Below are 27744 nucleotides of genomic sequence, written 5' to 3' on the forward strand. Positions count from 1 at the left end.
GGATGCATTTTTGAATCCAAGTACTTATTGACCAACTATTTCACATTCACAGTATGAAAACGTCACACTACCTTTGCTCAGGTCTGTGCCAGAATCAACTTTTAATGCTATATTTAACAGAGAAAATGATGAGGAAGTTTCTGCAAAGAAGGAATGACAGAATTAGAATATAACAATTTTGCAATGCCTAATGAATTACTGGATCTAGGCAACATTCATCAATGGCTGCTAATATTATAGAAAGAAAGAAAACCAGACATTATATATCTCATGCTAGAAGTGCACAAGACCACTTAAATAGTCTTCCCCTCCACCAAAATCCAACCTGAGTCTGATCATACCTTGAAATCAACCTACCATGTTTAGAAAATACTCAAGGGAAGGCCAGGAGTGGAGATTCACACCTGTAATCCCAGCACTTTGGGAGGCCAAGGTGGGTGGATGGATTACTTGAGGTCAGGAGTTCAAGAACAGCCTGGCCAACATCACGAAACCCCAGTCTCTAATAAAAATACAAAAATTAGGTGGGCCTGGTGGTGTGCGCCTGTAGTCCCAGCTACTTGGGAGGCTGAGGCACGAGAATCACTTGAACCTAGGAGGCAAAGGTTGCAGTGAGTCAAGCTCACACTACTGCACTCCAGCCTGGGCGACAGAGTGAGAGACTCTGTCTCAAAAAAAAGAAAAAAAAAAAAAGGCCGGGTGTGGTGGCTCACACCTGTAATCCCAGCACTTTGGGAGGCCATGGCAGGTGGATCACCTGAGGTCAGGAGTTTGAGACCAGCCTGGCCAACATAGTGAAACCCCGTCTCTACTAAAAATACAAAAATTAGCTGGGCATGGTGGCGCATGCCTGTAGTCCCAGCTTCTCAGGAGACTGAGGCAGAAGAAGTGCTTGAACCCAGGAGGTGGAGGTTGCAGTGAGCTGAGAACGTGCCCTCCAGCCTGGCAACAGAGTGAGACTCCATCTCAAAAAAACAAAAAACAAAAAACAAGGGAAGAAGTAACATCATACATGAGACCTTGGAGATGCAATCAGAAAACTCTAGAATGTAGAAAACTGTATAGCAGGGCCGGGTGCAGTGGCTCAAGCCTGTAAGCCCAGCACTTTGGCAGGCCGAGGCAGGCGGATCACGAGGTCAAGAGATCGAGAGCATCCTGGCCAACATGGTGAAACCCCGTCTCTACTAAAAATACAAACATTAGCTGGGCGTGGTGGCACGTGCCTGTAGTCCCAGCTACTCGGGAGGCTGAGGCAGGAGAATCGCTTGAATCTGGGAGGTGGAGGTTGCAGTGAGCCAAGATCATGTCACTGCACTCCAGCCTGGCAACAGAGCGAGACTCCATCTCAAAAAAAAAAAAAACAAAAAAACAAAAAAAAACACAACAACAACTGTATAGGACAAGTAAATTAGTTTTTCATCAACAACAATGAGAGAGAGTGGTGTATGAATCAGAGAGAGAGAGGAGGAGAGAGAAGGGGAACAGAGGGAAGGCAAGGAGAAAGGAGAGGAGAGGACTAAGAGACATCAAAACCAACCACAATGTATGGACCTTATTTGGCTTCCAATCTAAACACACTGTTAAAAAAAAAAAAAAAAAAAAAAAGAAAAGAAAAAAGGCCAAAGTCATATACACTCTTTTTATCCTTTCACTTTTCCTTTTGGCTGAAAAATGCAGACATTATGGTCCCCCATGCAGACAAGGACACCACACAGGGATGGTAAAATATGAGATGGAAGGACCATAGTCCCCAAACAGCTTTATATGCAGCAGAGCCACCATGTCAGCTCAGTCGTTTACACACGAGGGAAGTGAATTATGTTGACAAAACTATGGCAAGAGCTCGAGCTATAGAAAGGGTCCTTAAACCGAACATTCCTTGACTCCACCCATTGATATTTATCTAATATTTTCACCTACCCCTGGATGTGAAAACTGTCCTCCCCTGATGCTTGTGTATTTGGGGAGGAAATCCATCAAAAAGGAAGCCCCTAGCTTTTGCCCTTAGTGGAATGTGGACACAATTGCTCATTGATATTCAGCACACATGGCTTCTCTGGCTTTGAAATCTGAACACTAGTGAGGATCTGTCTGTTTAATATGGTATTTTAGGGCTTATTCTTATTTGTGGTTTTTATTTGGGCACTTTGATCAAGTATTTCAGTGCTGTTTCCTAACTATAATTTTATTTAATATATAAAATATGATATACATGTTTTGGTAAATTACATACGAAAATAAATTGGATTTCAATACAGTAATGATAAATTGAATTTTCTCATGCTTTATTTAACACTTTATTCCCACAGCAATACCTAATGAGCAATTAAAGTGACTTACTGAGAGTGAAGGCTTCTTGCAGGTCACAGCAGCCATATGTCACATCAGACATAAGGCACTGAACAGAAGCAATTCAACGGAATCATGTCATCCATCAGGCAAAATACATGCAGAGTCTTGTCTGATCTCCCAGAAGGAGCAATGCTGTGTGTGTATGTTTTGTTTTGTTTTCTTGTTCTGAGTTATCACTTGGTAGATGGTCCTGTTCCTATTTTGCTATACAGCAAAGAATTACAAAGCCTTGTCAATTCTGCCTCCTAAAACTATCTCTGATATTTTCAAATTGATCCACTTCCTTTCATCTTCACTACCACTTTCCTAATTAAAACCACTATCCTTTTCCATTTGGATTAGTAAAATAGTGTCTCAACTAGTCTCTTGGTTTTCATTCTGGTCTCCTCCAATCCATTTTTTCCACAGCAACTACAGGGATCTTTTGGAAATGTAAATATTATTTTATATTCAAGCTTAAATTGGCTGGGTGCGGTGGCTCACGCCTGTAATTCCAGCACTTTGGGAGGCCGAGGCGGGCGGATCACGAGGTCAGGAGATCGAGACCATCCTGGCTAACATGGTGAAACCCCGTCTCTACTAAAAATACAAAAAATTAGCCGGGCCTGGTGGCGGGTGCCCTGTAGTCCCAGCTACTCGGGAGGTTGAGGCAGAAGAATGGCGTGAACCCGGGAGGGAGAGCTTGCAGTGAGCCAAGATAGCACCACTGCACTCTGACCTGGGCGAAAGAGCGAGACTCCATCTCAAAAAAAAAAAAAAAAAAAGCTTAAATTAACCTTCCAGTTGGCCAGGCATGGTGGCTCATGCCTGTAATCCCAGCACTTTGGGAGGCTGAGGCGGGTGGATCACAAGGTCAAAAGTTCGAGACCAGCCTGACCAACATGGTAAAACCCTGTCTCTACTGAAAATACAAAAAATTAGCTGGGTGTGGTGGCGTGTACCGGTAATCCCAGCTACTTAGGAGGCTGAGGCAGGAGAATCGCTTGAACCTGGGAGGCGGAGGTTGCAGAAAGCCAAGATCGCGCCACTGCACTCCAGCCTGGGCGACAGTGAGACTCCGTCTCAAAAAAAAGAAAAAAATTCTCCTTCCAGTTTACATTTGCTTTGTACAAGGTCTCCAAGGCCTTGCATGGTCTAGCCACTCTCTCCCTCTTCAGCCAATGGCACTGCCACAGTTTCACTATATCCTGCCCACTGGCATCCTCTCTCTCCCACAGATACCAACATACCAGGGGCTTCCCTCCTCAGGGTTTGCAGATGCTACTTCCTTTTCCTAAAATACTGCTGAAGAAATAAATAATATTAAACATAAAGGTAATAAACACTTAATACTCATCACTTCCTAATTATTTTTCTGTATTTTATTATTATCCATGCTCTTAACATTATATTTAATATATCTACCTAGTGAAAATACTATACAATGTATTACAATACTATACAGTTTATTTATTTATTTATTGAAACTTAGTCTCGCTCTGTCACCCAGGCTGGGGTGCAGTGGCATGATCTTGGCTCACTGCAGCCTCCACCTTCTGGGTTCAAGTGATTCTTGTGTCTCAGCCTCCTGAGTAACTGGTATTACAGGGGTGTACTATCACTCCCAGTTAATTTTTGTATTTTTAGTAGAGACAGGGTTTCTCCATTTTGGCAAGGCTGGTCTCAAACTCCTGGACTCAAGTGATCCACCCGCCTTGGTCTCCCAAAGTGCTGGGATTACAGGTGTGAGCCACTGCGCCTGGCCTATAGAGTTTATATACTATACAATGTACAGTGCCTGTCTTCCAAATTTGCCTTCAGTGATCTCTTCTTGGCAGCTTGAAATCAGCTATTGCAGAAGTACTTGCACCATGGAAATTGGCAAACACTACAAATCAGGGCTTTCCTGGGGGTAGGGGAGTTTAGGGAGCCCAGCTGTTAAACACTTGCCAGTATACTGCTGCCTATAATAAAACTTTTGTGTTTCCTTTCAATCATTTATATAATTGCAATATATATAACTGCAATATAATTAATGCAGTTACAAAATAATTTCCACATCATAATGCTAAATTCTTTTAATATGTTTTCTCGTTTAGTCACATAATAACTCTACAAAGTGAGTATAGTAATTCCATTATATAAGCAAGGAAACAGGTGCAGAGAGATTAACATAATTAGGCTGGTACGCAGCAGAGGTATCACTTGGAAATATGTTTGACTGGCCAGGCGCAGTGGCTCACGCCTGTAATCCCAGTACTTTGGGAGGCAGAGGTGGGCAGATCACCTGAGGTCAGGAGTTTGAGACCAGCCTGGCCAACATGGTAAAATTCCATCCCTACTAAAAATACAAGTTAGCCGGGCATGGTGGTGCATGCCTGTAGTTCCAGCTATTTCAGAGGCTGAGGCATGAGAATTGCTGGAACCTGGCAGGTGGAGGTTGCAATGAGCCAAGATAGTGCCACTACACTCCAGCCAGGGTGATAGAGCAAGACTCTGTCTCAAAAAAAAAAAAAAAAAAAAAAAAAGTAAAAAGCTTGACTCCAAAGCTCATGCTCTCTCTCTATACTAAACAATATGGAAACTATTTTAGGAAGTATTTCTTTTTGTTCGTGTGTAACTGGGGAAACAAGGGATCTCCCAGGAATTTGGGCATTCTATGAAGGAGGGAACTGTTAGGGTTGAAGGGAAAGGCAGGGAGAATTCAGAGACGTTTTATAGCCTTGGTGTCATAACGAAGCAAAATTATCTACCTACTACATCACTAATGTCAGGGAAATTGAATGAATTACCACAATGCTGTATTCATTTGTAATTTTTGAATGACAATGTTTATGTTAGTAACCAATAGGTAATGAGTCTGGTCTATTAAGAAAGACCTGGTGGTAGCATTTTTTGACTATATGAACTCTCCTGGAGGTAATACTTTCTCTTGCTAGAATGTTTCTGAGTAAGTGTGAACAAAGAAAATCTCTGGCCTGAAGAGATCAGGCCTGTGTATGATAGACAAGGACAAAATCTGAAAGTGAACTCAGCTATCTGTTAAAGTCATTCTAATTCCCTCAACTCACTCGTAACATCTCGCCTAATGGCTTTGCTGCTTATTCTCTAATAGCTACCTGATAGAATTGTGGTGTTCTGAATTAACAAGGCATGAGGGAATTCTAGCTGTAAGGCTTTCTGGTAAACTTTTTCACGTGTCTCAGACTTTGGAAACTGGCCCAGTTCTAATGAACTATATTGGTAGAAAAATATCGATTAGAATTCTATCGATTAGAACTCTATCATTTAGAACAATGATTCTCAGATTTTGGTGTGCCTAAGAAACACTCTGGGAGCTTGCTGAAAGTGTCAATTTCTAGACTCACGTCCAGAAAGTCTAATTTTGTTTGCCTGGATTGGGGCTCAGGTGTCTTCATTTTAAAACACATTTCCCCCAGGTAATTCTAATGCAACTTGTACAGGAACCAGAGGCTGAGAACACTCATCTAGACTGAAGCATGTTTTGTGGTGGGTGTGGTGTTAGGGGTTTTTCTTGCTGCAGCTAGTCTGGAAGACACACAAAAAAGAATGTAGTTCTGCCTATTAAGCAGGTTGGAGCTGGGCATGGTAGCTCATGCCTGTAATCCCAGCATTTTGGGAGGCTGAGGTGGGTGGACGGCTTGAGCCCAGGAGTTCAAGAGCAGCCTGGGCAACATGGTGAAACCCCGTCTCTACAAAAAATACAAAAATTAGCTGGGTGTGATGGTGTGCACCTGTAGTTCCAGCTACTTGGAAGGCTGAGGTGGGAGGATAGCTTGAGCCTGAAAGGTCAAGCTGTAGTGAGCTGTGATCATGTCATTGCACATTCCAGCCTGGGTGATAGAGCAAGACTCCGTCTAAAAACAAAAACAAAAACAAAGCAGCAAAGAAGGTTGGGTGGCCTTGAGGTCTGACCTAGAATCTAAGCCCTAGATAAAGATGGAGCTTCAAGTTGGCCTAAGCACTACCAGACTTTTTGGAAAAATTGCAGCCAGCAATGAGTTCTTGGGCCCTCCTTCCTAGAATTGCATTTGCGCCTTAAAAATTTTGATAACAACTTGACTAGTTAATCATCTGAGGGAGTAAAAAATTTTGGTGTTACCTTCTCTGGGGCACTGACCTCTGCATCCTATGCTCTGTGAGCCCCATCCTGGGATATGGTCTCAGCTCTTGGATGTTGATATGTTTAATGACATATAGGGCTATATTCAGGAAAAATAATACCTACTCTGGCAAATTGTTATAAGGATTAAATGGGATAATACAGAAAATAACTAGCTGAGGATCTGGCATATAATGAGTCCTTAGGAAGGTGAGGGATCTGCCTGTAGTATCTATCACCTTAAGGGTCTCCACAGTAGATCTGTGAATTTGGTTCACAGGGGCCATGCCCTCCTTTTCTATCAGGGTTCTGTAAACATCCCTCTTCAAGCTAGAAGGGGTTTGAAAAGGACAGACAGGAGAAGCTTGCTCTTTGTTCAACAGCGTACGAGGAAGAGGTGCTCAATACGTTGTTTTTTTCTTTCTTCTATATATCATTTTTAAATCTCCACTTTTCCTTTCTTCGCTAGCCCTTTCATCAGCCATTTTTTTCTCTCTCAATCTCTGTGTACATACACATACACACATACCCACACCACATACACATTTTAAGGCCTCCCATGACCCAGAGACCAAAGCCAGGATTCCAGTCTTTAAAGTCCATTCCTGGGGTGCTCTAGACTTTGCTTCTCTTATCCCATGGTCTCATATTTCAATTTATTCCTTCTCCTTGATTAAAGTTTAGAGCAGTTCCCTTAATCTGCTTACTCTTTATATGTTTTAAAAAGGCCCTTTTCCAAGTTGTTGCACAAGAAGAAACCTTCATTTTCTGCCTAAAAAAATTTTTTTTTGTTTTTCTTTTTTTTTTAGAGATAGGGTTCTCGCTATGTTGACCAGGCTGGTCTCGAACTCCTAGCCTCAAGTGATCTTCCCATCTTGGTCTCCCAAAGTGTTGGGATTACAGGTGTGAGCCACTGCGCCTGGCCAAAAAAATTTTGTTTTTAGTATTTATTTTTTAGAGACAGGACCTTGCTCTGTCACCCAGGCTGGAGTGCATGGCACGATCATGACTTACTGTAGCCTTGAACTCCTGGGCACACACAATCCTCCCACTTCAGTCTCCCAAAGTTAGGGTTACAGGGTTGAGCCACTGAGCCTAGCCTGAAACTTTCATCTTTAACACACTCCTGGTCTCTCCCATCTTTGCTATTAATTTTCCTAGCTAACCGCAGAGTTCTGACAGCTTTTCCTGGCCCTATGCTGAACACACATAACATTTCCTCAATTTTGTGCAAGGCTCTGATGTGTGATTCAATAAATTACTTGCCATTCTTAACAATACCTTACTGTTTCTCTTCAGCGAATGTTCTTTCACCCAAAGCCTACTGAAACCTGACAATGTGTTAAACACTGTGCTAGACATTGTGGATATAAAATGAATAAAGCACTATTTTTTATTGGTCAATTATACCTCAATAAAGCTCTTTCCGCCTAGGAGGAGCTCATTGTCTGGAAAGCAAAGGCAGATATGTAAACATATATATTATAGTGCAGAGTGCTAACTATCACACTGTGATGTGAAGAAAAACTAATTTCTTCTGGGGAAGTTGATAAAAGATCTCATAGGAAGTGACATTTTCATTGGTCTTGAACCATAAGTAGGAGTTTGCCAACCAGACGACAGGGGTGAGAGTGAAGGCAGGGGTAAAATAGGGCTTCCAAGAGAAGGGAATCCAGTGTGCAGAGGCTCTGAAATGACCTACGAAGATTCTGACGTGTTCAGGGAAGTCTGCTGGGTTTGGTGTGGTTTGGTGCATGGCGGAGTGATGGTGGGAGGTGCAAAGAGATGAAATTGAGAGGGCCCAGTTGAAGCAGGAGGATTGAACTTTATTCTAGAGGCAATAAGAGAAAGAGAAAACTGTTTAAGCAGGGGAGGAAACGATCAGGTTTGTCTCTTACTTGTTCGTTTCGTTACAGACCTCCGGGTTTTGGAAACTGAGGTGCTCCGCTTGCTTAATCAGAACAGCTCGGGTAGCCTCTGAGCTGAAACACGGCTTTTTTTTTTTTTCAGGTCTAGAAACGGCATGTTTTCAATATACCGAGGGCTACTAAGTTTGATCCCAGTGCCCATTTGTGCTAATGACGTTGGCCAGGGACGCCAATTTACTACCCTGACCCTCTCCTTCAAATATTGTCTCTGTCTCTTTGGCTAGGGTTGGACATGTTCTGACACCTTTCGTCTCTTTGAACCCCATTTTTCCGTTCTGATAATCTTTTTCTTCAGTTATGCTGACCATGTCTTTAAATACATTGCTAACGTTTTAGCTCATCCCACCCTACGTTTTAATCCCTCAGATGCAGACAACGCAGACAGCCACGCCCACTCAATAAATTTCCGAAACAGAAAGTTTGTCTGCAACAGCGCGCCGTACTGACGTAGCAGTGCGCAGGCGCAGTCCCGGCTCCTGGCGGCGTGTTCATCTTTTCCTCGGTTCCCAGTGTTCTGGCAGGTCAGGAACCCCGGCTCTTCGCCTTTCAGCGCGGCTTGTCCTTTGCTCCGGACGCCCGCTCCTCAGCCCTGCGGCTCCTGGGGTCGCTGCTGCATCCCGCACGCCTCCACCGGCTACAGACCCATGGCCGAGCGCGGGGAACTCGACTTGACCGGCGCCAAACAGAACACAGGAGTGTGGCTAGTCAAGGTAATGTTCGCGAGTCTCCCACTTGCGCTCCTCCTAACACAAGTATAGTTTAAGTAACTTGAGCCTATCCCGCTCCGTGCGCCTCTTAAAGTTCTTTTACGGCTATCTCGTTAGAGCTTCACACATTTTGAGAGGCAGGAGTCATTGTTGTATCTGTTTGCAGATGAGGAAATTAGTTTAGGGACGCAAAGTGTCTTTCAGCCAGTTACTACTCTGAATCTGCCTGGACTAGATTTCTTTCTCACGGCTTTCCTGGAATCTTGTCTTGGTGTCCCCAGATTTGGACGGTGCATTTTATCCCAGACTGAAGAATTCCTTGTATCTTCCCTTGGTGAAACTGGTTTTAGCCATGAGCCTGCGTGAGGTAGTTGAATGTCTACTTTCTGTACAGTTTTCTCGGCCAGAAAGTAGGACTGGTCCCTGCCTACTCTTAAAAGTGTTCTCTTAGGTTGATGGTCCTTAATGAAGCTCTCAAAAGAGGCGAGAGAGCCCCAAACTCACAGAAGGAGAGGTCATTGGACTGGAGTATTCTTTTAGAGCACATTTGGGTCTCGTGAAACTGGCCGTCAATAAACGTTTTATGTGAAGACAGCAATTTTGGTTAGCTCACAGTAAGCACTATTTGTGCTTTATTGTTTCATATTGGGGAGTGTTTTCTCCTAGGGGAGTTTCATAATACTTAAGCATATTCAAAATGTGATCCTGAAAGTCGTTGAAACTTAAAATGTAAGGACTTTTGGTTTCTTAATGCTTTAACTGTTTTATCACATGGCTGAGTTCTCGTCAATTAAATCTAAGAGGTCTTTCTTGTCGGCCTTCCTAAAACAGCATTCTTATGATCATTTGCTAACACGACAGATGTGTATTACATTCTTCAAAGCACTTTTCACAGTGTAGAGTGATTTTGTGTTCATATGTTCAAAGTTGGTTACCTCTGTCTTTCCAACACACAAAATTACATTCCATGAGAACAGGATCTTTGCCTGTCATACCCAGAATAGTGTTTGGCGCATGGTAATTACTCAACAAACAGATGATGAATAAATGCATGACCTCTCATTCTTCAGCCCTCGCCTTAGTCTGTGGCACTCATTTGACTTATTTCCAAGCTCAGTGTGACTTAAAAGGATGGATTAAATAGGCATTTCTCTCTCCAGCAGCATGTTACTTGGGGGAGAGTCACTAAGGAGGAGATTGCCCTTACGGACTGAAGGAAAAAGCTTGAAAAAATGGTGTGACTTGACATGGTGCCATTGTCCTAGGAGCATGGTAAATGCTCAATGTTTGTCTTACAGGATTTGGATGGGTGGACACAGTGTATACCATGGGGAATGGAACAGAAATGCAAGACTCAAAATACATAATCAGCATGGCGTGTTGTGGAAAACAGAGAGAACCTAGAGCAGAAGATCTGTGTAGATGAAGATTGGGACCATATACTCAGATTGTCATATCATGAAACGGAGATGTTCTAACTTTAGTTTACAAGGAAGTAACGAACTTTTTGGAGGATTTGAGTGAGGTAGAGATGCCAGATATTTATTCAGGAAAAAAAAAAAATGTTTGGCAGTGTGCAGTACAAATTAGAGGGGAGGGTAACCAGAGTCACAATTAGAAAATTATCACAGGATCGGGCTGGGCATGGTGGCTCACGCCTGTAATCTCAGCACTTTGGGAGGCCGAGGTGGGTGGATCATGAGGTCAAGAGTTCGAGACCAGCCTGGCCAATATGGTGAAACCTCATCTCTACTAAAAATACAAAAATTAGCCAGTCGTGGTAGTGTGCGCCTGTAGTCCCAGCTACTTGGGAGGCTGAGGCAGCAGAATCGCTTGAAACCGGGAGACGGAGGTTGCAGTGAGCAGAGATTGCTCCGTTGCACTCCAGCCTGGGCAACAGAGCAAAAATTCCTTCTCAAAAAAATAAATAAATTAAAAAAAAAGTGTAATATGTTGCTTAGAAAGTGTATCTTCATTCTCATCTAATCAGAATTTGAATTGAAGTACATATTGATTTCAAGTTTTTTCTCCTTACATTAATATTTCCTATTAAAAATAATACCTTGAGTTCTGATCTTTGTTGCTAAATAATGTTTCTTCCTAGGATATCTCAGGGTTTATAGATCATCTTGTACATATTTAATTCCATCACTAGACAGGTATAGAACTGTGTAAATACAGTTAGAACTATACATACAAGATCTCTGAGAGTTTTGAGCGGGAAAAAAATTAGTGCTTCACCAGAACTGGGAAGACATCATAAAGAAGGTGACGTTTAAGAAGAGCCTATTTGGAGGTTGCAGTGAGTCAAGATTGTGCCACTGCATGCACTCCTGCCTGGGCGACCGAGTGACACCCTGTCTCAAAAAAAAAAAAAAAAATGGATGTTAGTGTGATCTGTCTGGGACATCTGTCACCCCATTGATCACTAGGGTTGATTTGGCTAATCTGGCTTGCTAGGCGGGTGTCTCCTTCCTCCCACACTGCTCCATGTATGTCCCTCCCGAAGCTGCACGCTTGACCAAAGAGGATGACCATCCGGATAGAGGAGGACTGGTCTTCAGTCAAGGGTATATGTATGGTTGTACTCCCCTGCTAGAACCTCCAAAGAAGCTTTCAAGAAGAGCTTATGGAAGGTCGGGTGCAGTGGCTGATGTCTGTAATCCCAGCACTTTCGGAGGACGAGGTGGGCGAATAGCTTGAGCCCAGGAGTTTGAGACCAGCCTGGGCAATATAGCAAAACCCTTTATCTACAAAAACTATAAAAAGTTAGCTGGGCGTGGTGGTGTACGCTTGTAGTTCCAGCTACTTGAGAGGCTGAGGTGGGAGGATCACTTGAGCCTAGGAGGTTGAGGCTGCAGTGAGCTGAGATCACACCCCTTGTACTCCAGGCTGGGCTACAGAGTGAAACCCTATCTAAAAAGAAAAAAAAAAAAGACAACCAAAACCTACGGGCAGGACTGGGGATAAATAGTGTGTTTAGGGAAAAACAAATATAGTAGTAGATTGTTTACCAAAATAACAAAATATCCAGGACCTGTACTGTTCTGGCCTAATGAAGTACTATTTCTGGAATTTTGATTTTTTTTTTTTTTTTGGCTGAGCACAGGGGACTTTATTGATGGCACATGACAAGGCAGGGCTCCCTAGGCCCCTCCCTCTTCAGGGGGTCTGCATGGAAGCTGTGAGGAGGGGAGAGTCTTAGTGTGGTTGGGGACTGAGTATGGCAGGGACTCCCCAGCATTGAGGGTCTCTCTCTTCCTCTTGTTCTGTCACTGGGGCTGGTGGTCCAGGGGTCTTACTCCTTAGAGGCTATGTGGACCATGAGGTCCCCCACCCTGTTGCTGTAGCCAAATTCATTGTCTTACCAGGAAATGAGCTTGACAAAGTGGTTGTTGAGGGCAATGCCAGCCCCAGCATCTAAGGTGGCGCGATCTTGGCTCACTGCAAGCTCCACCTCGTGGGTTTAAGCGATTCTCCTGCCTCAGCTTCCCGAGTAGCTGGGACTATAGGTGCCTGCTACCACGCCTGGCTAATTTTTTGTATTTTTAGTAGAGACGGGGTTTCACCGTGTTAGCCAGGATGGTCTCGATCTCCTGACCTCGTGATCCACCTGCCTCTGCCTCCCAAAATGCTGGGATTACAGGCGTGAGCCACTGCGCCCGGCCTCCCCACTGGCCTTTTTAAAAAATTATTTTTGCGGCCAGGCATGGTGGCTCACGCCTGTAATCGCAGCACTTTGGGAGGCCAAGGCGGGTGGATCACCTGAGGTTGGGAGTTGGAGACCAACCTGACCACCATGCCTGGCTAATTTTTGTATTTTTAGTAGAGATGGGGTTTATTTTGTTTGTTTGTTTTTGTTTTTGAGATGGAGTCTCACCTGGTCACCCAGGCTGGTGTGCAATGGCACAATCTCACCGCACTGTAACCTTTGCCTCCCGGGTTCAAGCTATTCTCCTGCCTCAGCCTCCCGAATAGCTGGGATTACAGGTGTGCGCCACCACACCCACCTAATTTTTTGTATCTTTAGTAGAGATGGGGTTTCACCATGTTGGCCAGGATGGTCTTGAACATCTGACCTCGTGATCTGCCTGCCTTGGCCTCCCAAAGTGCTGGGATTACAGGCATGAGCCACTGTGCCCAGCCAAGACAGGGTTTCACCATGTTGGCCAAGGTGGTCTTGAACTCCTGATTTCAAGTGATCCACCCACCTTGGCCTCCCAAAGTGCTGGGATTATAGGCGTGAGCCACCGTTCCCGGCTAGCTTTCATTTTTTCACAGACAGGCAAGCGCTTGGACGTTGGTGGCCAAAGAGAAAGTTATATACAAGGGAGAGATGAAACTAGAATGGGTGATACCCTAAAGCCTTGCAGATAGTAGGAGAAAAAGGAACTTAACATTTCTTGTGTAGCGAGTATTTTGCAAAGCAAACCTGTAAAGTAGGTACTAATTATCTGTATTTTTCAGATGATAAAATTTAAGGTTAGGGAGGTTAATTATCTTGCCTAAGCATGGAAATAGTGATTCAAATTTGTTAGGCTAAAAGCTTTGCCATAGAAATTTTTTTTCCCCTTTGTGTCTTCCTGTTTTTTTTTTTTTTTTTTTTTTTTGAGACGGAGTGTCGCTCTTTTGCCAGGCTAGAGTGCAGTGGCGCAATCTTGGCTCACTGCAACCTCCACCTTGCAGGTTCAGGCGATTCTCCTGCCTCAGCCTCCCGAGTAGCTGGGGCTACAGGTGCGGGCCACCACGCCCAGCTAATTTTTGTATTTTTGGTAGAGACGGGGTTTCGCCATGTTGGCCAGGCTGGACTCGAACTCCTGACCTTGTGATCTGCCCGCCTCAGCCTCCCAAAGTGCTAGGATTACAGGCATGAGCCACTGTGCCTGGCACCCCTGGCCTTTTTTTTTTTTTTTTTTCTTTTTTTTTGAGACGGTTCTTGCTCTGTCACCCAGGCCGGAGTGCAGTGGCACGATCTCGACTCACTGCAAGCTCTGCCTCCTGGATTCACACCATTCTCCTGCCTCAGCCTCCCGAGCGGCTGAGACTACAGGTGCCCGCCACCATGCCCGGCTAATTTTTTGTATTTTTAGTAGAGACGGGGTTTCACCATGTTAGCTAGGATGGTCTTGATCTCCTGACCTCGTGATCCGCCTGCCTCAGCCTCCCAAAGTGCTGGGATTACAGGTGTGAGCCACTGTGCCCGGCCTCCCCACTGGCCTTTTTAAAAAATTATTTTTGCGGCCGGGCACAGTGGCTTACGCCTGTAATTGCAGCACTTTGGGAGGCCGAGGCGGGCGGATCACGAGGTCAGGAGTTCGAGACCAGCCTGACCAACATGGTGAAACCCCATCTCTGCTAAAAATACAAAAATTAGCCGGGCGTGGTGGCGGGCGTCTGTAATCCCAACTACTCAGGAGGCTGAGGCAGGAGAATCGCTTGCACCTGGGGGGCGGAGGTTGCAGTGAGCCAAGATCGTGCCATTGCACTCCAGCCTGGGTGACACAGTGAGACTCCGTCTCAAAAAAATAAAATTTATTTTATTTTATTTTATTTTTTGAGAAAGAGTCTCGCTCTGTCACCCAGGCTGGAGTGCAGTGGCATGTGATCATGACTCACTGTAGCCTCCAACTCCTGGGCTCAAACGATCCTTCTGCCTCAACCTCCCAAGTACCTTGGATCACAAGTGTGCACTACTATGCCTAGATAATTTTTAAATTTTTTGTAGAGATGGGGTCCCTGTATGTTGCCCAGGGTGGTCTCGAACTCCTGGCTCAAGTGATCCTCCCTCTTCAGCCTCCCAAAGTGCTGAGATTATAGGTGTGAGCCACCATGCCCGACACAATGTTTTTAAGTTGGCAATTGCTTGTATTAGGTATAATTTGTTGTACTGAATTTGATTCTTAAATTTGCCTTAATGTATGATATATAGTTACTTTCCCTTGAAGTGCTTTCTTGTTTGAAGGCCTAAATTGTAGTCTCCAGTAGTTTGATCACAGAAAATCCTGATCTGGTTAATATGTTGAAGAAGTATGATCTCATTTAAGAGTTCCAAAGCTTCCAAACATTCTTGTGTTCTCTTTAAGAGCATTTCAGGGTATAGCAGTTAGGGCACAGTAGTAGGTTAGAAAATGTCCTACTCTACTATTTGCATTTTGTCCTCTTCCTATTTATTTATGACAGAGTCTTACACTGTCACCCAGGCTGGAGTGCAGTGGCACGATCATGGTTCACTGCAGCCTCAACCTCCCTGGGCTTAAGTGATCCTCCCACCTCAGCCTCTCGAGTAGCTGAGACTACAGGCACACACCACCATGCCTGGCTAATTTTTGTATTTTTTGTAGAGTTGGGGTTTTGCAATGTTGCCCAGGCTGGTCTCGAACTCCTGTGCTCAAATGATCCACCCATCTCAGCCTCCCAAAGTGCTGGGATTACAGGCGTGAGTCACCATGCCCAGCCCTTCCCCCTTATTTTAAGGTGGATCTCTGAACTGAGACTTCCCTCTGAGAATGAAATGAAGTGTAGTACATTATATATCCTAGGTATATTCCAGTATTGACCATCATTGCCGTTACATTAGTGTTTCTTCAATATCCAGTCATTAAAATAATAACTATTCTTCTATTCTGGATGCTAGAGATATGATAGTAAACAAAATTACAATATCTGCCTATTCAGATACGTTCTAATTAGATAACGTTCTAATGAGGAGGGAGAATAGACGATAAACAAATACATTGAAAGCAGATGATAAGTGCTCTGAAGAAAAATAAAACAAGGTCAAGGATCTATAAAGTAACTGGTGATGCTATTTCAAATAGGGCAGGAAGGGACCTCACTGATAAGATGGTCTTTAAGCAGAGACGTAAAGAATTTATGGGCTTGCCCTTGCAGATACCCATGGGAAGAGTGTTCCGGACAGAAATAACAGCAAATGCGTCTTTAGATGGGCCGTCACCGCAAATGTTCACAGGTCTGTGTGGTTTGAGTAAGGTGAGAGGGAGAGTAGGAGTTGAAGATATGGGATAGGATCATCCAGGGAACTGGGTCACCTAAGACATTATAGGATTTTTCTTCTGAGTGAGATGGGAAGCTAGTAGCCATGGAGAGGCAGCATGGCATGGTGACTTAAAATCGTGGACTATGGAGTCGACTGCTTAGGTTAGAATCCTAGTTTCACCGCTAGTGATTGTGAGACTTTGGGCAAATAATAGCTTTTTGATGCTTCAGTTTCTGCAGTTGCAAAATAGAATGATGATAGGGCTGTTATAAGGATTAAATGAAGTAATATTTGTAAAGTGTTTAGAAAAGTGTCTGGTAAACATAGTAAGCACTATGTAGATGTCTGTTAAATAAATGGAAATGTTTTGAGCAGAACAGTATCATCTGACTTAGGTTTTAAGATGACCATTCTGTCTGCTTTATTGAGAATAAACTGTACATGGGCAAAAGTGGAAGCAAGGAAATCAGGAGGCTGTTAAAACAATAATTATTCAAGAGATGATGGTGGTTTGGGCTAAGGTAGTAACTCGAGTTGGTGAGAAAAGGCTGGAGTTGGATATAATCTGAAGATGTTGACAGGATGTATCAGTTGATTGGATTTGGGGTATAAGAAAAAAATATTCAGGATGACTCCAAGGTTTCAGCCCGAGTGCTTGGAAGAATGGAGTTGCCTTTTATTAAGATACGGAAAATTGCAGCAGGAGCAAGGTTTATGAGGGAGAACTTAGTTCTAGTATGGAGATTTTAAGTTTGAAATGCTTACTGAATATTAAGATGGAGAGTTTGAGTAGGCAGTTGGATATATAAATTGAGACTTCAGGGGAGAACCTGAGCTTGTTGTAAATTTGAGAGTTGTCATACAGATGGTATTTAAAGCCACGAGACTGGATGAAGTTACTTAAGATTGAGAGTATACAGGTCCGGACGCGGTGGCCTATGCCTGTAATCCCAGCACTTTGGGAGGCTGAGGTGGGTGGATCACCTGAGGTCAGGAGTTCGAGACCAGCCTGACCAACATGGAGAAACCCCCGTCTCTGCTAAAAATACAAAATTAGCTGAGGCAGGAGAATCGCTTGAACCTGGAAGGCAGAGGCTGTGGTGAGCCGAGATCGCGCCATTGCACTCCAGCCTGGGCAACAAGAGTGAAACTCTGTCTCAGAAAAAAAAAAAAAAAGAGTATAGAGAGAAGAGGGGGGATCCAAGGACTGAATCCAGTGCCCACTGAAGTTAAGGGGCCAGAAAGATGAGAATCTAGATGTGGAGACCAAAAAGGAGAGTCCAGAGAAGTAGAGGGAGAAATCGAGAGAATGTGATTACTCAGATGCCAAGTGAATAAAGTATTTGAAGGAATAGGAAATAATTAGTTCCAGATATTGTTGATAAGTATGAGAGACGGGGACTAAACATTGACTTGGCAATTTGGAGATCCTAATAACCCTGTGATCAGTTTCAGTGGAGTGGTAGGGAGGAAAGCCTATCTAGAGTAAGTTCAAAACAAAGTGGCAGAGGAGTAAGTGTAGACAGCTGACATAGAGAACTCTCTCAAGGAGTTTTGCCGTAAAGAGAGGCAGAGGACCAGGCACGGTGGCTCATGCCTGTAATGCCAGCACCTTGGGAGTCTGAGGTGGGATGATCCCTTGAGTCCAGAAGTTTGAGACCAGGCTGGGCAATGTGGTGAGACTTCATCTCCACAAAAAATACAAAACTTAGCTGGGCATGGTGGTGCACACCTGTAGTTCAGCTACTTGGGAGGCTGAGGTGGGAGGATCGTTGGAGCCCAGGAAGTGGAGGTTGCAGTGAGCCAAAATTGTAAATCCACCCTGGGTGACAGAATGAGACCCTGTCTCAAGAAGAAAAAAAAAAAGAGAGAGAAAGAAAAGGTAGAGAAATCAGACACTGGGTGGGAAGGATTATTAAGTCTGCCCTTTCCAAGGTGCATGCTCTTGAGCAAATTTATAAGCCTCCCTGTGCCTTAGTTTCCTCATCTGTAAAATGAAAACACTAATAGGATTGTGTGAGAAGTAGATGATTAATATATTTACAGCATTTAGAAGAGTGCTTGTTGCTTAATGTATTAATTATCTATTGGTATATAACCTATTACCATGGACTTAGTAGTTTAAAACAACATGCATTTATTATTTCACAGTTTCTGTGAGCTGGGACTCCTGGCATGGCTTAGTTGGCTGCTTTGCTTCAAAGTCTCTCACTGGCGATAGTCAAGGTATCAGCCAGGGTTGGATTCTCATCTGAAGTTTTGACTGGGGAAATATTGTTTCCAAGCTTACGTGGTTGGTAGAATTCAGTTCCTCCAGGGTTGTTGGACTTAAGAGTCCAAGTTCCTAGCTGACTCTTGGCTAAAGCTTGTCATTAGTGTTTTTTTTTTTTTTTTTTTTGGTTTGTTTTGTTTTTGCCACATCGGCCTCTTCAATATGGCAGATTTCTAAATCAGAGTGTGCACACTGAGAAAGCAATGAGAGAAGACAGAAGTTATAATCTTACGTAACCTAATTACAGAAGCGAAGTCCCATTACTTTTGCGCTGAGTCACAGATACTAAGGGTGTACTTGAAGGAAAGATGTCCTTGGTTACATAACAGGGAAAGAAATTCAGTGCACAAGTGGAGGGATTGGCCATAGTTTATCCATTGTTTAAAGAGGGTAAAGCAAGTAAAAGTATCCAATTGTGCCTAGGTGGTAGATGCAGAAGTTTAGATTTGATGGTTTGCTTTTTCTCGGTGGAAGAGGAAGTCAGGTCAGCACAGAGGGAGGAGGAAGGAAGAGGTGTTCTAGGTTCGAGAAGTGAAAAGAGAACATTTGAATAATCAGGAGTGAGGGACCGAATTGACTAGGGAGATGTAGTTAAGTTGCCAGGTGTCACTAAGGGCTCACTTGATGTTTGTAGCCATGTATTTAATGTGAGACCAGCCAGCATGATAAAGAGCTTTCCTTCAGCTGCTCAGGTGCAAGTGTGGCAGAGAAGAGGAATAACACAATAAAATAAAAGCACAGATAAATTATAAATTAATAAAGAGAAGTAGAGATTGGCTTTAATCAGGATTAAGGTTTTGCCACGCTAGTATGACAGAGGAAGATGGGGCAAGGGAATGATTATAATGATGGACCATGGAATCTAGTTTCATTAAAGAGAGAAATGAGGACATAGCAGATGGGGGACAGTGAGAAGACGTTAATTAGAGTCAGCGAATTGAGGGTTAGAAGAATTGTTGGGAGTCAAAGTGAGGTGGGAAATTAAAGAAAGAAAAATAAAATTAAAAAGAGAAATAAGCTTTCCTGTATTAGGCTGACTTGTCCCAGAGGCAGCAACGGGCACAGGCCAGACCCAGGGAAGGTCTTGATAATGCTATCTATCTAAGAAGCCAGGACACAAAGGAATGTGCTCTGGAGACTCTCCTAGCACTCCCTCAACATAGGGAGAAGAAAAACAAATTTTCATTTGTTTTATGGTATGAGTTTATAAATTCCATTCTCTGTAACTGGTGACTTCAAGTATTCTGTTTTATCTAAGTAGTGGAGTGGTCATAAACCATCTGAGCAGGCCACCTGGGCGCCATAGTGAAGGCCGTGGAATAAGCCATGCTAGGCACTAGGCAAACCTAGATAATGGACATCTGGGCTGGATGGCAATGGTCATGTGTAATCCTGAGTTATGAACCTGTTACAATTTGATTAACTGTCTTTGTCCTGCCTCTGTATCCCTGCATTTGTGCCGCTGTAAGCCTGCTTCAAGCTAGCCCACCCCTTTTTAAAGTGTGTATAAAAGTCAAGTGCTGTCTTTGTTCTGGGCCCAGTCTTTGGATGTTAAGTCTGCTGGGTCTGAGTGCACTCATTAAAGATATCCTCCTGTATACACCCCATGGTCTCTCTCTGGTCCTCCTGATTCCGCCACAAAAGTACTAAGGAGAGAGCTAGGAATTTAGAAGATGGTGCTTAGGATGGTTGCTTGAAATACAGATTATGAAGGGGATACTGTTGTTGAGAATGAGAAGTTCATAGGATATCCAGCAGATAATGTTGTGGACATTTGCTTCTTTAACCAGTATCCATTTACTTTGACATTGTTGCAGAATCTTGATTGTGCTTGTGGAAACCACTGTTTCCCCTTTTCAATCTGTGTGATTTTAATGGTATTGACTACCCTTCCACAAAGATGTCATTGACTCAGGCTGGCCAGTGAAGTATCTCATCTCTGGGCACAGTGATAGGTCCAAGAAAGGGCACACACCCTTGTCAGCTTCATGAAAGACAAATTTTCGCTAGGGACTTCTGGGAAGAAGACTTATGCTCTTCAGGAGCTGCCTCTGCCATCTTGCTGCCTGAGGTGGGGGTCTGCCAAATAACTGAGTTAACATGGGGGAGGGATAGATAAGAAATAGTGAAAGAGTCCTGAGGGCATCATTTGAGCCCTTAATGAAGCCACTTTAAAGCTACCTCTGGAATTTTTTGTTATTTGGCACATGAAATCCTCTTTAAGTGGGTTTTCTATCACCTGTAATTAAAGGAGACCGAATGGGTAGATACAGTCATCATAAGGAGTTTGCCAAATCCTCTAAGCTTGTTTGGATGAATGGAGTACAGTGTAGTGGAAGTTTTGTTGAGATATGGAATCTTCAAAATCCTCTTTCCCTTAGATCTATTACATACTCTTCTTTAGCATGTATACCCTTGTGAGAGGTAGTATGGTCTAGTGAAGAGAGCAGAAGACCAGTCTGGAGTTGAGTCTTGAATCTGATCCTGGCTTCCTGAGTTATTTCAACCCTCTGAACCTCAGTTTTCTCATCTGTAGGATGAGGAGAATGTGATTTTGCAGGGTGATTGGAAGGATGAAACAGGATAATGGATGTTTAGCATGGTACCTGACTGGACTCTAGTATATTGTCTAACTTTTTTTTTTGGACACAAGAGTCTCTCTCTGTCACCCAGGCTGGAGTGCAGTGGTATAATCTCAGCTCACTGCAACCTTCACCTCCTGGGTTCAAGCAATTCTCGTGCCTTAGTCTTCCAAGTAGCTGGGACCACAGGCATGTGCCACTGCGCCCAGCTAATTTTTGTATTTTTAGTAGAGACGGGATTCCGCCATGATGGCCAGGCTGGTCTAGAACTCCTGACCTCAAGTGATCTGCCCGCCTTGGCCTCCCAAAGTGCTGGGATTACAGGAGCAAGCCACCACACCCCGTGAACCCATAATATTTAGTAGTTGTTCAGTAACTTTATTTATTTTTTCGAGACGGAGTATTGCTCTGGCACAATCTTGGCTCACTGCAACCTCCGCCTCCCAGGTTCAAGCAAGTCTCCTGCCTCAGCCTCCTGAGTAGCTGGGATTACAGGCACGCACGACCATGCCCGGCTAATTTTTGTATTCTTAGTAGAGGTGGGGTTTCACCATGTTGGTCAGGCTGGTCTTGAACTCATGACCTCGTGATCTGCCCGCCTCGGCCTTCCAAAGTGCTGGGATTACAGGCGTGAGCCACCGCGCCCAGCCGTGTTCAGTAACTTTTAATGTGAAGAGTGCATACATAATTGAACAAATACCATCAGGGGCTTCTTTTCACCCTTCTATTCCTGAATTTTTGCTGTACCAAGGTACTGCAATTTATTTGACTAGTGGTCAAGTCGTGTTTTTTTGCATATGAAGTACCGCTAGGTAGAATTTCTTTCCTTCTCAGCTTTGGCAGCTAGACTGTCACTCCAAATTTGTCATGAAAAAATAATGACACTTGACACTTACTGAGTAATTGCTTTGTGTAAGGTATTATGCTTTATACTTGGTGTATCTCATTTACTCCTAATAATAGGATAACTTTCAAGGTATGCCCTGATTCCAGAGTCCAAATTACTTTTTAGAAGAAATGAGATAAGGTATATAGTAGGGATTCAGCATATATCATCCACTTTTCCTTTTTGGGAATTAAAGTCCTTCTTATTGCATGTATCCAGTTACAACACAATATAGTGTATTTGTTAAGAACACAGACCCTGGACGCAGAATGCCTGGGTTCGAATCCTGTCTCCATCTTTACTAATTGTATAACCTTGAGTAAATTGTATAGTCCCTGAGTGCCTCAAATTCATCATCTGTAAAATGGGGGTAATAGTACCTGTTCCATAGAGATGTGAGGATTAAATGTGTCAATCTATATAAAGTGCTTACAACAGTGTCAGGAAGGCAGGATTATATAAATGTTAGCTATGCTGTTTAATAATCCTTTTATATTAGCAGCCTCTTCTTCACAGTAGTCAAAGTTACAATTTTCTACATAATAAAACTTGACTTTTGAAATAATCTTAAGCCCAGTGGTGTTTCTAAATAATGCTGTTACTATAGTGAGTGCTGTTCTCTTCTGAGAAGCCTTTTCTGATAGCCTTTCTCTTCTGTGACCTTTAATTGGACTTATTTGGGAAGATAAGTTGGTGCTTTATTATTGTTAGGTTATTTGACCTATGTTAGTTTTGTGTTGCCACCTCGATTAAGTTCTTTGAGAGCTAAAATCATTTTTTACGTGTCTTAGTATTTTATATAGTGTAAAACATACAGTGATAACTTTATAATGATCCCTTATTAGAGGCAGAAAATAAAAATAGAAGCAATATATCATTTTATGTTTGAAAAGATCTGTTAGCATCTAAAATAGACTTATTAGTGTTTTACTTTGTTTTAGGTTCCTAAATATTTGTCACAGCAATGGGCTAAAGCCTCTGGAAGAGGTGAAGTTGGGAAACTGCGGATTGCCAAGTAAGTTATTTACATATTCTTGACATTTTAAAAAGCTATTTTTGAAATTTTTATAAGTGCTTTTAAAAGTGATTATAATTTCTGATCAGAGAGTTTACTTAGAAAATGACAAGTAATGAGCATGTCAAGGCTTGTCAGGAGATGGTTAGGTGCCCTGTAAGGAGACATCCTTGCACATACACACATATCCCCACACCCACACTCCTAGTGACTGGTGGTATAAATATAATATCAAGTTTATTGGTTTACCTTAATGGCGGTGAAGCAGCAGATTATGTAGTTCTTTCACCCCTCCATCCTGTCTACCTCCATGAGCAGGTGTGCTTAGGCTGGGTATAACTGGATGCACCAAGGAAAGTACTTGCAGCAGGACTTTGCCACTGTACCACTGGGCCTACTTATAGGGGCTTTGGAAGTGGGTGGGGAGTATCTAGAAAACAGTGTAACAATATAGTTTTCTGGTTGAGGAAATGGCCTTGTTAGAAAGGAAAGCCTCTAAAGCTCAGCTAGTGTCAGCTGGAGGCCTTGTGTTCCATTCTTTCTATCCATTCATTCTTAACCAACTCCATTCAGATTCGAATGTCCAGATTCGTATGTCCATGATTCCATTGAAACAGCTCTTGTCTGTTACTGGTATCTTCCTCTTTATCAATTAGCTTTTGCTTCATAACAAACCATCCCAAAACTTAGTGACTTATAACAAAAGCCATTTGATTTGCTGATAATTCTATGGATCAATTCTGGTTGGGGCTGGCCTGGGCGGCCTTCCTGGCAAGGATGTCCTCACTTGTATGTGGTGGTTGAGTTGACATCAGCAGGGGCAACAGCTATTTATTTCATCTCTAGCAAGCTCATTCACATGATGGTGAAAGAGTTCTAGTAGGAAAAGAGGAAGCCCCAGTGCACAAGCACTTTGAAAGCCTGTGCTTGTGTCACATTTGCTAAAGTCCTTTTGACCAAAGCAGCTCACATGGCCAAGCCCAGATTCAGTTATGGGAAAACAGACTCCACCTTTTGATGGAAGCTGCTGCAAAAAAAACTTGTGTTCCTTATTTATTTATTTATTTCAAAATATGGAATACTTCCGAATTCGCATGTCATCCTTGTGCAGGGGCCATGCTCATCCTCTCTGTATTGTTCCAATTTTAGTATATGCTGCTGAGGCGAGCACATGTTCCTTTTCTATAATCTGCCACCGTCCACATTCCTAAATCCAAGAGTCAACTAGCAGCTCTCTTACTTGAACTTCAGTGGAATTTGACATAGTTGATCACTTTTTTCCTGAGACTTTTTTTTTCCCACTTTACTCTAGGACACATCTCTTCTCCTCTCCCCTCATTGGCTGTTCCTTCTTAGTTTCTTGCTAAGCCCCTTCTCATCTTCTGTCTCTAAATGTTATGTGACCCCAGGACTCAGTCCTTAGTTCTTTCCTTTTCTCTCTTTTCACTTCCTGGGTGTTCTCATTTGGTCTCATGGCTTTAAGTACCAGGTGGTATTTAAATATACAGTTCAAGATGCTTCTGCCCTCCGTGGAGGCACCGTGTTCAGGAAGGTCCTTATTTTCTTTGTGTTCCATGCCCTGGCTGTGACTTTCTCCACACTACTCCCAGAATCAACCACTGACCTACTAGAATTGACTGCTGATCTAGAGTTAACCACAGACCAAGATTTAACCATTAACCTAGACTTGACCACGGACCTAGAGCCAACCACAGAACACGCAGGCTCTGGAATTCTTTACTGATGTGGAGTCAGCCAACTCTAGCTTTGTGGAAGAAGCTGCTGAGGCCACAGCTGATTATAATCCATTTCAGAGAACTTGTGAGTGACGATTATGATGTGAGTGAAGATCAGTATTATTATTATTTTTCGAGACAGTGTCTCACTCTGTTGCCCTTGCTGGAGTGCAGTGGCGTGATCTGAGCTCACTGTATCCTCTGCCTCCCGGGTTCAAGCGATTCTCCTGCCTCAGCTTCCTGAGTAGCTGGGCTTATAGATGTGCGCCAACCATACCTGACTAATTTTTGTATTTTTAGTAGAGACGGGGTTTCGCCATGTTGGCCAAGCTGGTCTTGAACTCCTGACCTCAAGTGAGCCACGTGCTTTGGCCTCCTAAAGTGCTGGGATTACAGGCGGTAGCCACTGTGCCCGGCTGCGAGTGAAGATTATTATGAATGCTGTTTATTCCAAAGAGCCCATCATTAGAGTGACAGACAAGCTTAGCAGATTCACAGGAAGCAATGAGTCCATCTCAGCGCATGTTTAAATAAAGGAAATTTTTCGTTAGCTGTGACTATGACTCTGTTATCCACTACTTTCTAAGAAGATTCTGAGCTTTAAGACAAGCCTGTCACTCCACTATAGGAGATTGCATAATGGTAGAAAACTAGTGAAATGTAGGATGTACCCAGCTGAGGAGAAACAGCAAGACATTGATCCTGGGTTGGGTGGTGTGAATTGTGCATGGATGGGGCAGGGGCATTTCTTAGCTGTGTCTCATTTAATATGGGCTCAATAAATGTTCATTTCAACTGAAAATAAGTAAAAATCAAAAAATGTATTTACACACCTCTCTCTCTGTCCACGCTCAGAATTTTCTGACTGTGTTGTTGATGTTTGGACTGTGTCCTCGGATGTCCTCGGATGTTTCAGAAGCATCTCAAACTTAATAATTGCTATTCTTCTGTTTTTTCTCTCTGGAACACTCTTCCTTTAGATATCCCCATGCCTTGCTCCCACATTTCTTTTCGGTCTCTGTTCACAATTTCAGCTCATTGAGGTATTTTCTGGCCACCATATGTAAAAATAGCACCCTGCAGGCTCTATCTCCCTTACCCTCTTATTATTCACTGTTCTTTTGTGTTGTTATTTATTCTCCTTCTACTATACCCATCTGACATACTGTATATTTGTTTGTGTGTTGTTCATATTGCCTGCTAAAGTATAAACTCTACCAGGTCAGGATTTTTGTCTTGATGATTACTATATCTCCATTGTCTAGAAGAATGCTTGGCATAGTAGACACTGTGTTCTAAAGTTAGGTGGGGACAAGTACAGTTGTCCCTCAGTACCTGCAGGAGATTGGTGTCTGGCATGCCCCATCTCCCATACCAAAATCTACCATGCTCAAGTCCTTTATATAAAATGGCACAGTATTTACGTATAACCTACACACATCCTTCTGTATACTTTAAAGCATCTCTAGATTACTTATAACTAATACAGTGTAAAAACTATGTAAATAGTTGTTACTATTTGTTTTTCTCTTTTTTTTGAAACAGGGTCTCACTCTGTTCCCAGGACTACAGGCAAGCACTGCCATGCCCAGCTATTTTTTTTTTTTTTTTCGTGGAGGCAGAGTCTCCCTGTGTTGCCTAGGTTGGTCTCAAACTCCTGGGCTTAAGGGATCCTCCCTCCTCAGCCCCTGAAGTGTGGGTGTTACAGGCATGAACCACCATGCCCAGCCGATGTTTAAAATATTTTCAGTCTGCAGTTGGTTGACTCCATGAATATTGACCACTCAGATATAGGGGGCCAAGTGTAATATCTCGTTTTCTCAAGGAATGATTGAGTATATGTTCATAGTGGAGTCAGGCTTGTATTCTGGCCTTTTATTGGTCAGAAAACTCCAGCATGTCCTAGTTCTAACTCAATCATTTACTATGAGTGAGACTTTGTACAAGTCACTGAATCTTCTGACTTTAGATTTCTTATCCTAAAAGTTGCCTTTTTGCAGGGCTTTTATATGAATCCATTAAGATAATATGGAAATAGTTATTTATTTGTATATTTAAGTTTATAAGATGAACATGTTCCTGGGAAGTTGTAGATGTGTCACATTTTTATGAGTTGTCATACTTTTATTGAAAGAGAAAAATAATATTGAAATGTACGGGGTTTTTTTCCCTCAATGTGAACTTCTTTGTAATGCACATAATTAGCTACTGTTCTGTAATGAACTTCAGAGTTTTTTATATTAGGTTTTACTGAAATGGGAGCCACAACCAAGATAAAATCTCAGGAATGTATGTCACTGAAGAAAGGCAGGCTAAAGGAGAGAGTGCTTAGATGATGAACCTCATGGTATTGTGGAGTGCCTTCACAGTACAGCTCAAGACCTGGCTTCTAGTCCTGAATGGCTGTTGATAGTTGTTTGGCTTTGGGCCTTACACTTCTTGTTTGTAAAATGTGGATAATAATGCCTTCCCAACCCATAGGATGTTTATAAAACATTAAATAGCTTAGCATTTCTTAAAATATTTGTAAACTCAAATGTTCTCCCTCCATGTAATATTCATGTCCCACCATGAATAATGCGTTCCTGAAAACCTCTATGTAAAGAAAATACCTGGTTCAGAAATATAATATCTCTTTTTGGGAGGAGGGGGAAAAGATTACAGGAAAAGGAGTGAAAGGAAACAAGGCTGAGAGAAACCCATGTAAATCTCAAGTACTACTTTGATCACTAAAGTAAAATATTAAAGATAGCATGCTAAATAAGCAATAATGGGCATGCTGCAATTTTTCTTATGAATCCTTGCTTGGTAGAAAATCTCAAGGTCTTTTTCTTTCTTAGTTTAAAGCAGATGGTCCACATAGTTGCATCTAATCCACATAGGGTGGCTAAACCTCCAGGTTTGCCTGGAACCCTCCCAGTTTATGTGTTTCCCTATGCATTTATTAATAGTGCCCCCTTTTTCCACTCTCCAGGGTGTCCTGGTTTTGATAATATAGTTGTCCTAAGTGTTAGCAGATGTGTGTGTGGGGGTAGGGGTGAAGATGGTGGGTAGTTATTCTGTGCATTACTAGGCTGATTTATGAGCTGGCATTGTTTGATTTCTCTAGGGATCCAACCAAAGTTCCTTAGAAATACTGTGTGTGTGTGTTTTAGTGTATAAGTAAC

At 42.9% G+C, this 27744-nt stretch overlaps 1 protein-coding gene and 1 non-coding gene across 2 annotated transcripts in view; one reads left to right on the plus strand and one right to left on the minus strand.

Moving 5' to 3' along the window:
* The first annotated feature begins 8060 nt into the window (after positions 1-8060).
* GTF2F2 (general transcription factor IIF subunit 2) overlaps positions 8061-27744 on the plus strand; it is a 166650-nt gene continuing 146966 nt past the window's right edge. The window contains exons 1-2 of the mRNA XM_004054462.5: positions 8061-9092; positions 22768-22841. Coding sequence (XP_004054510.1) covers positions 9027-9092; positions 22768-22841 — 140 coding nt within the window. The 5' untranslated portion in view covers positions 8061-9026. The remainder of the gene's footprint in view (positions 9093-22767; positions 22842-27744) is intronic.
* On the minus strand, positions 23909-24010 carry LOC115930512 (U6 spliceosomal RNA). Its single transcript, XR_004067143.1, has one exon. It is a non-coding gene; the product is annotated as a U6 spliceosomal RNA (small nuclear RNA).

The sequence above is a fragment of the Gorilla gorilla genome, chromosome 14 (genome assembly GCF_029281585.2).
Source record: "Gorilla gorilla gorilla isolate KB3781 chromosome 14, NHGRI_mGorGor1-v2.1_pri, whole genome shotgun sequence".
Taxonomy (NCBI): Eukaryota; Metazoa; Chordata; class Mammalia; order Primates; family Hominidae; genus Gorilla; species Gorilla gorilla.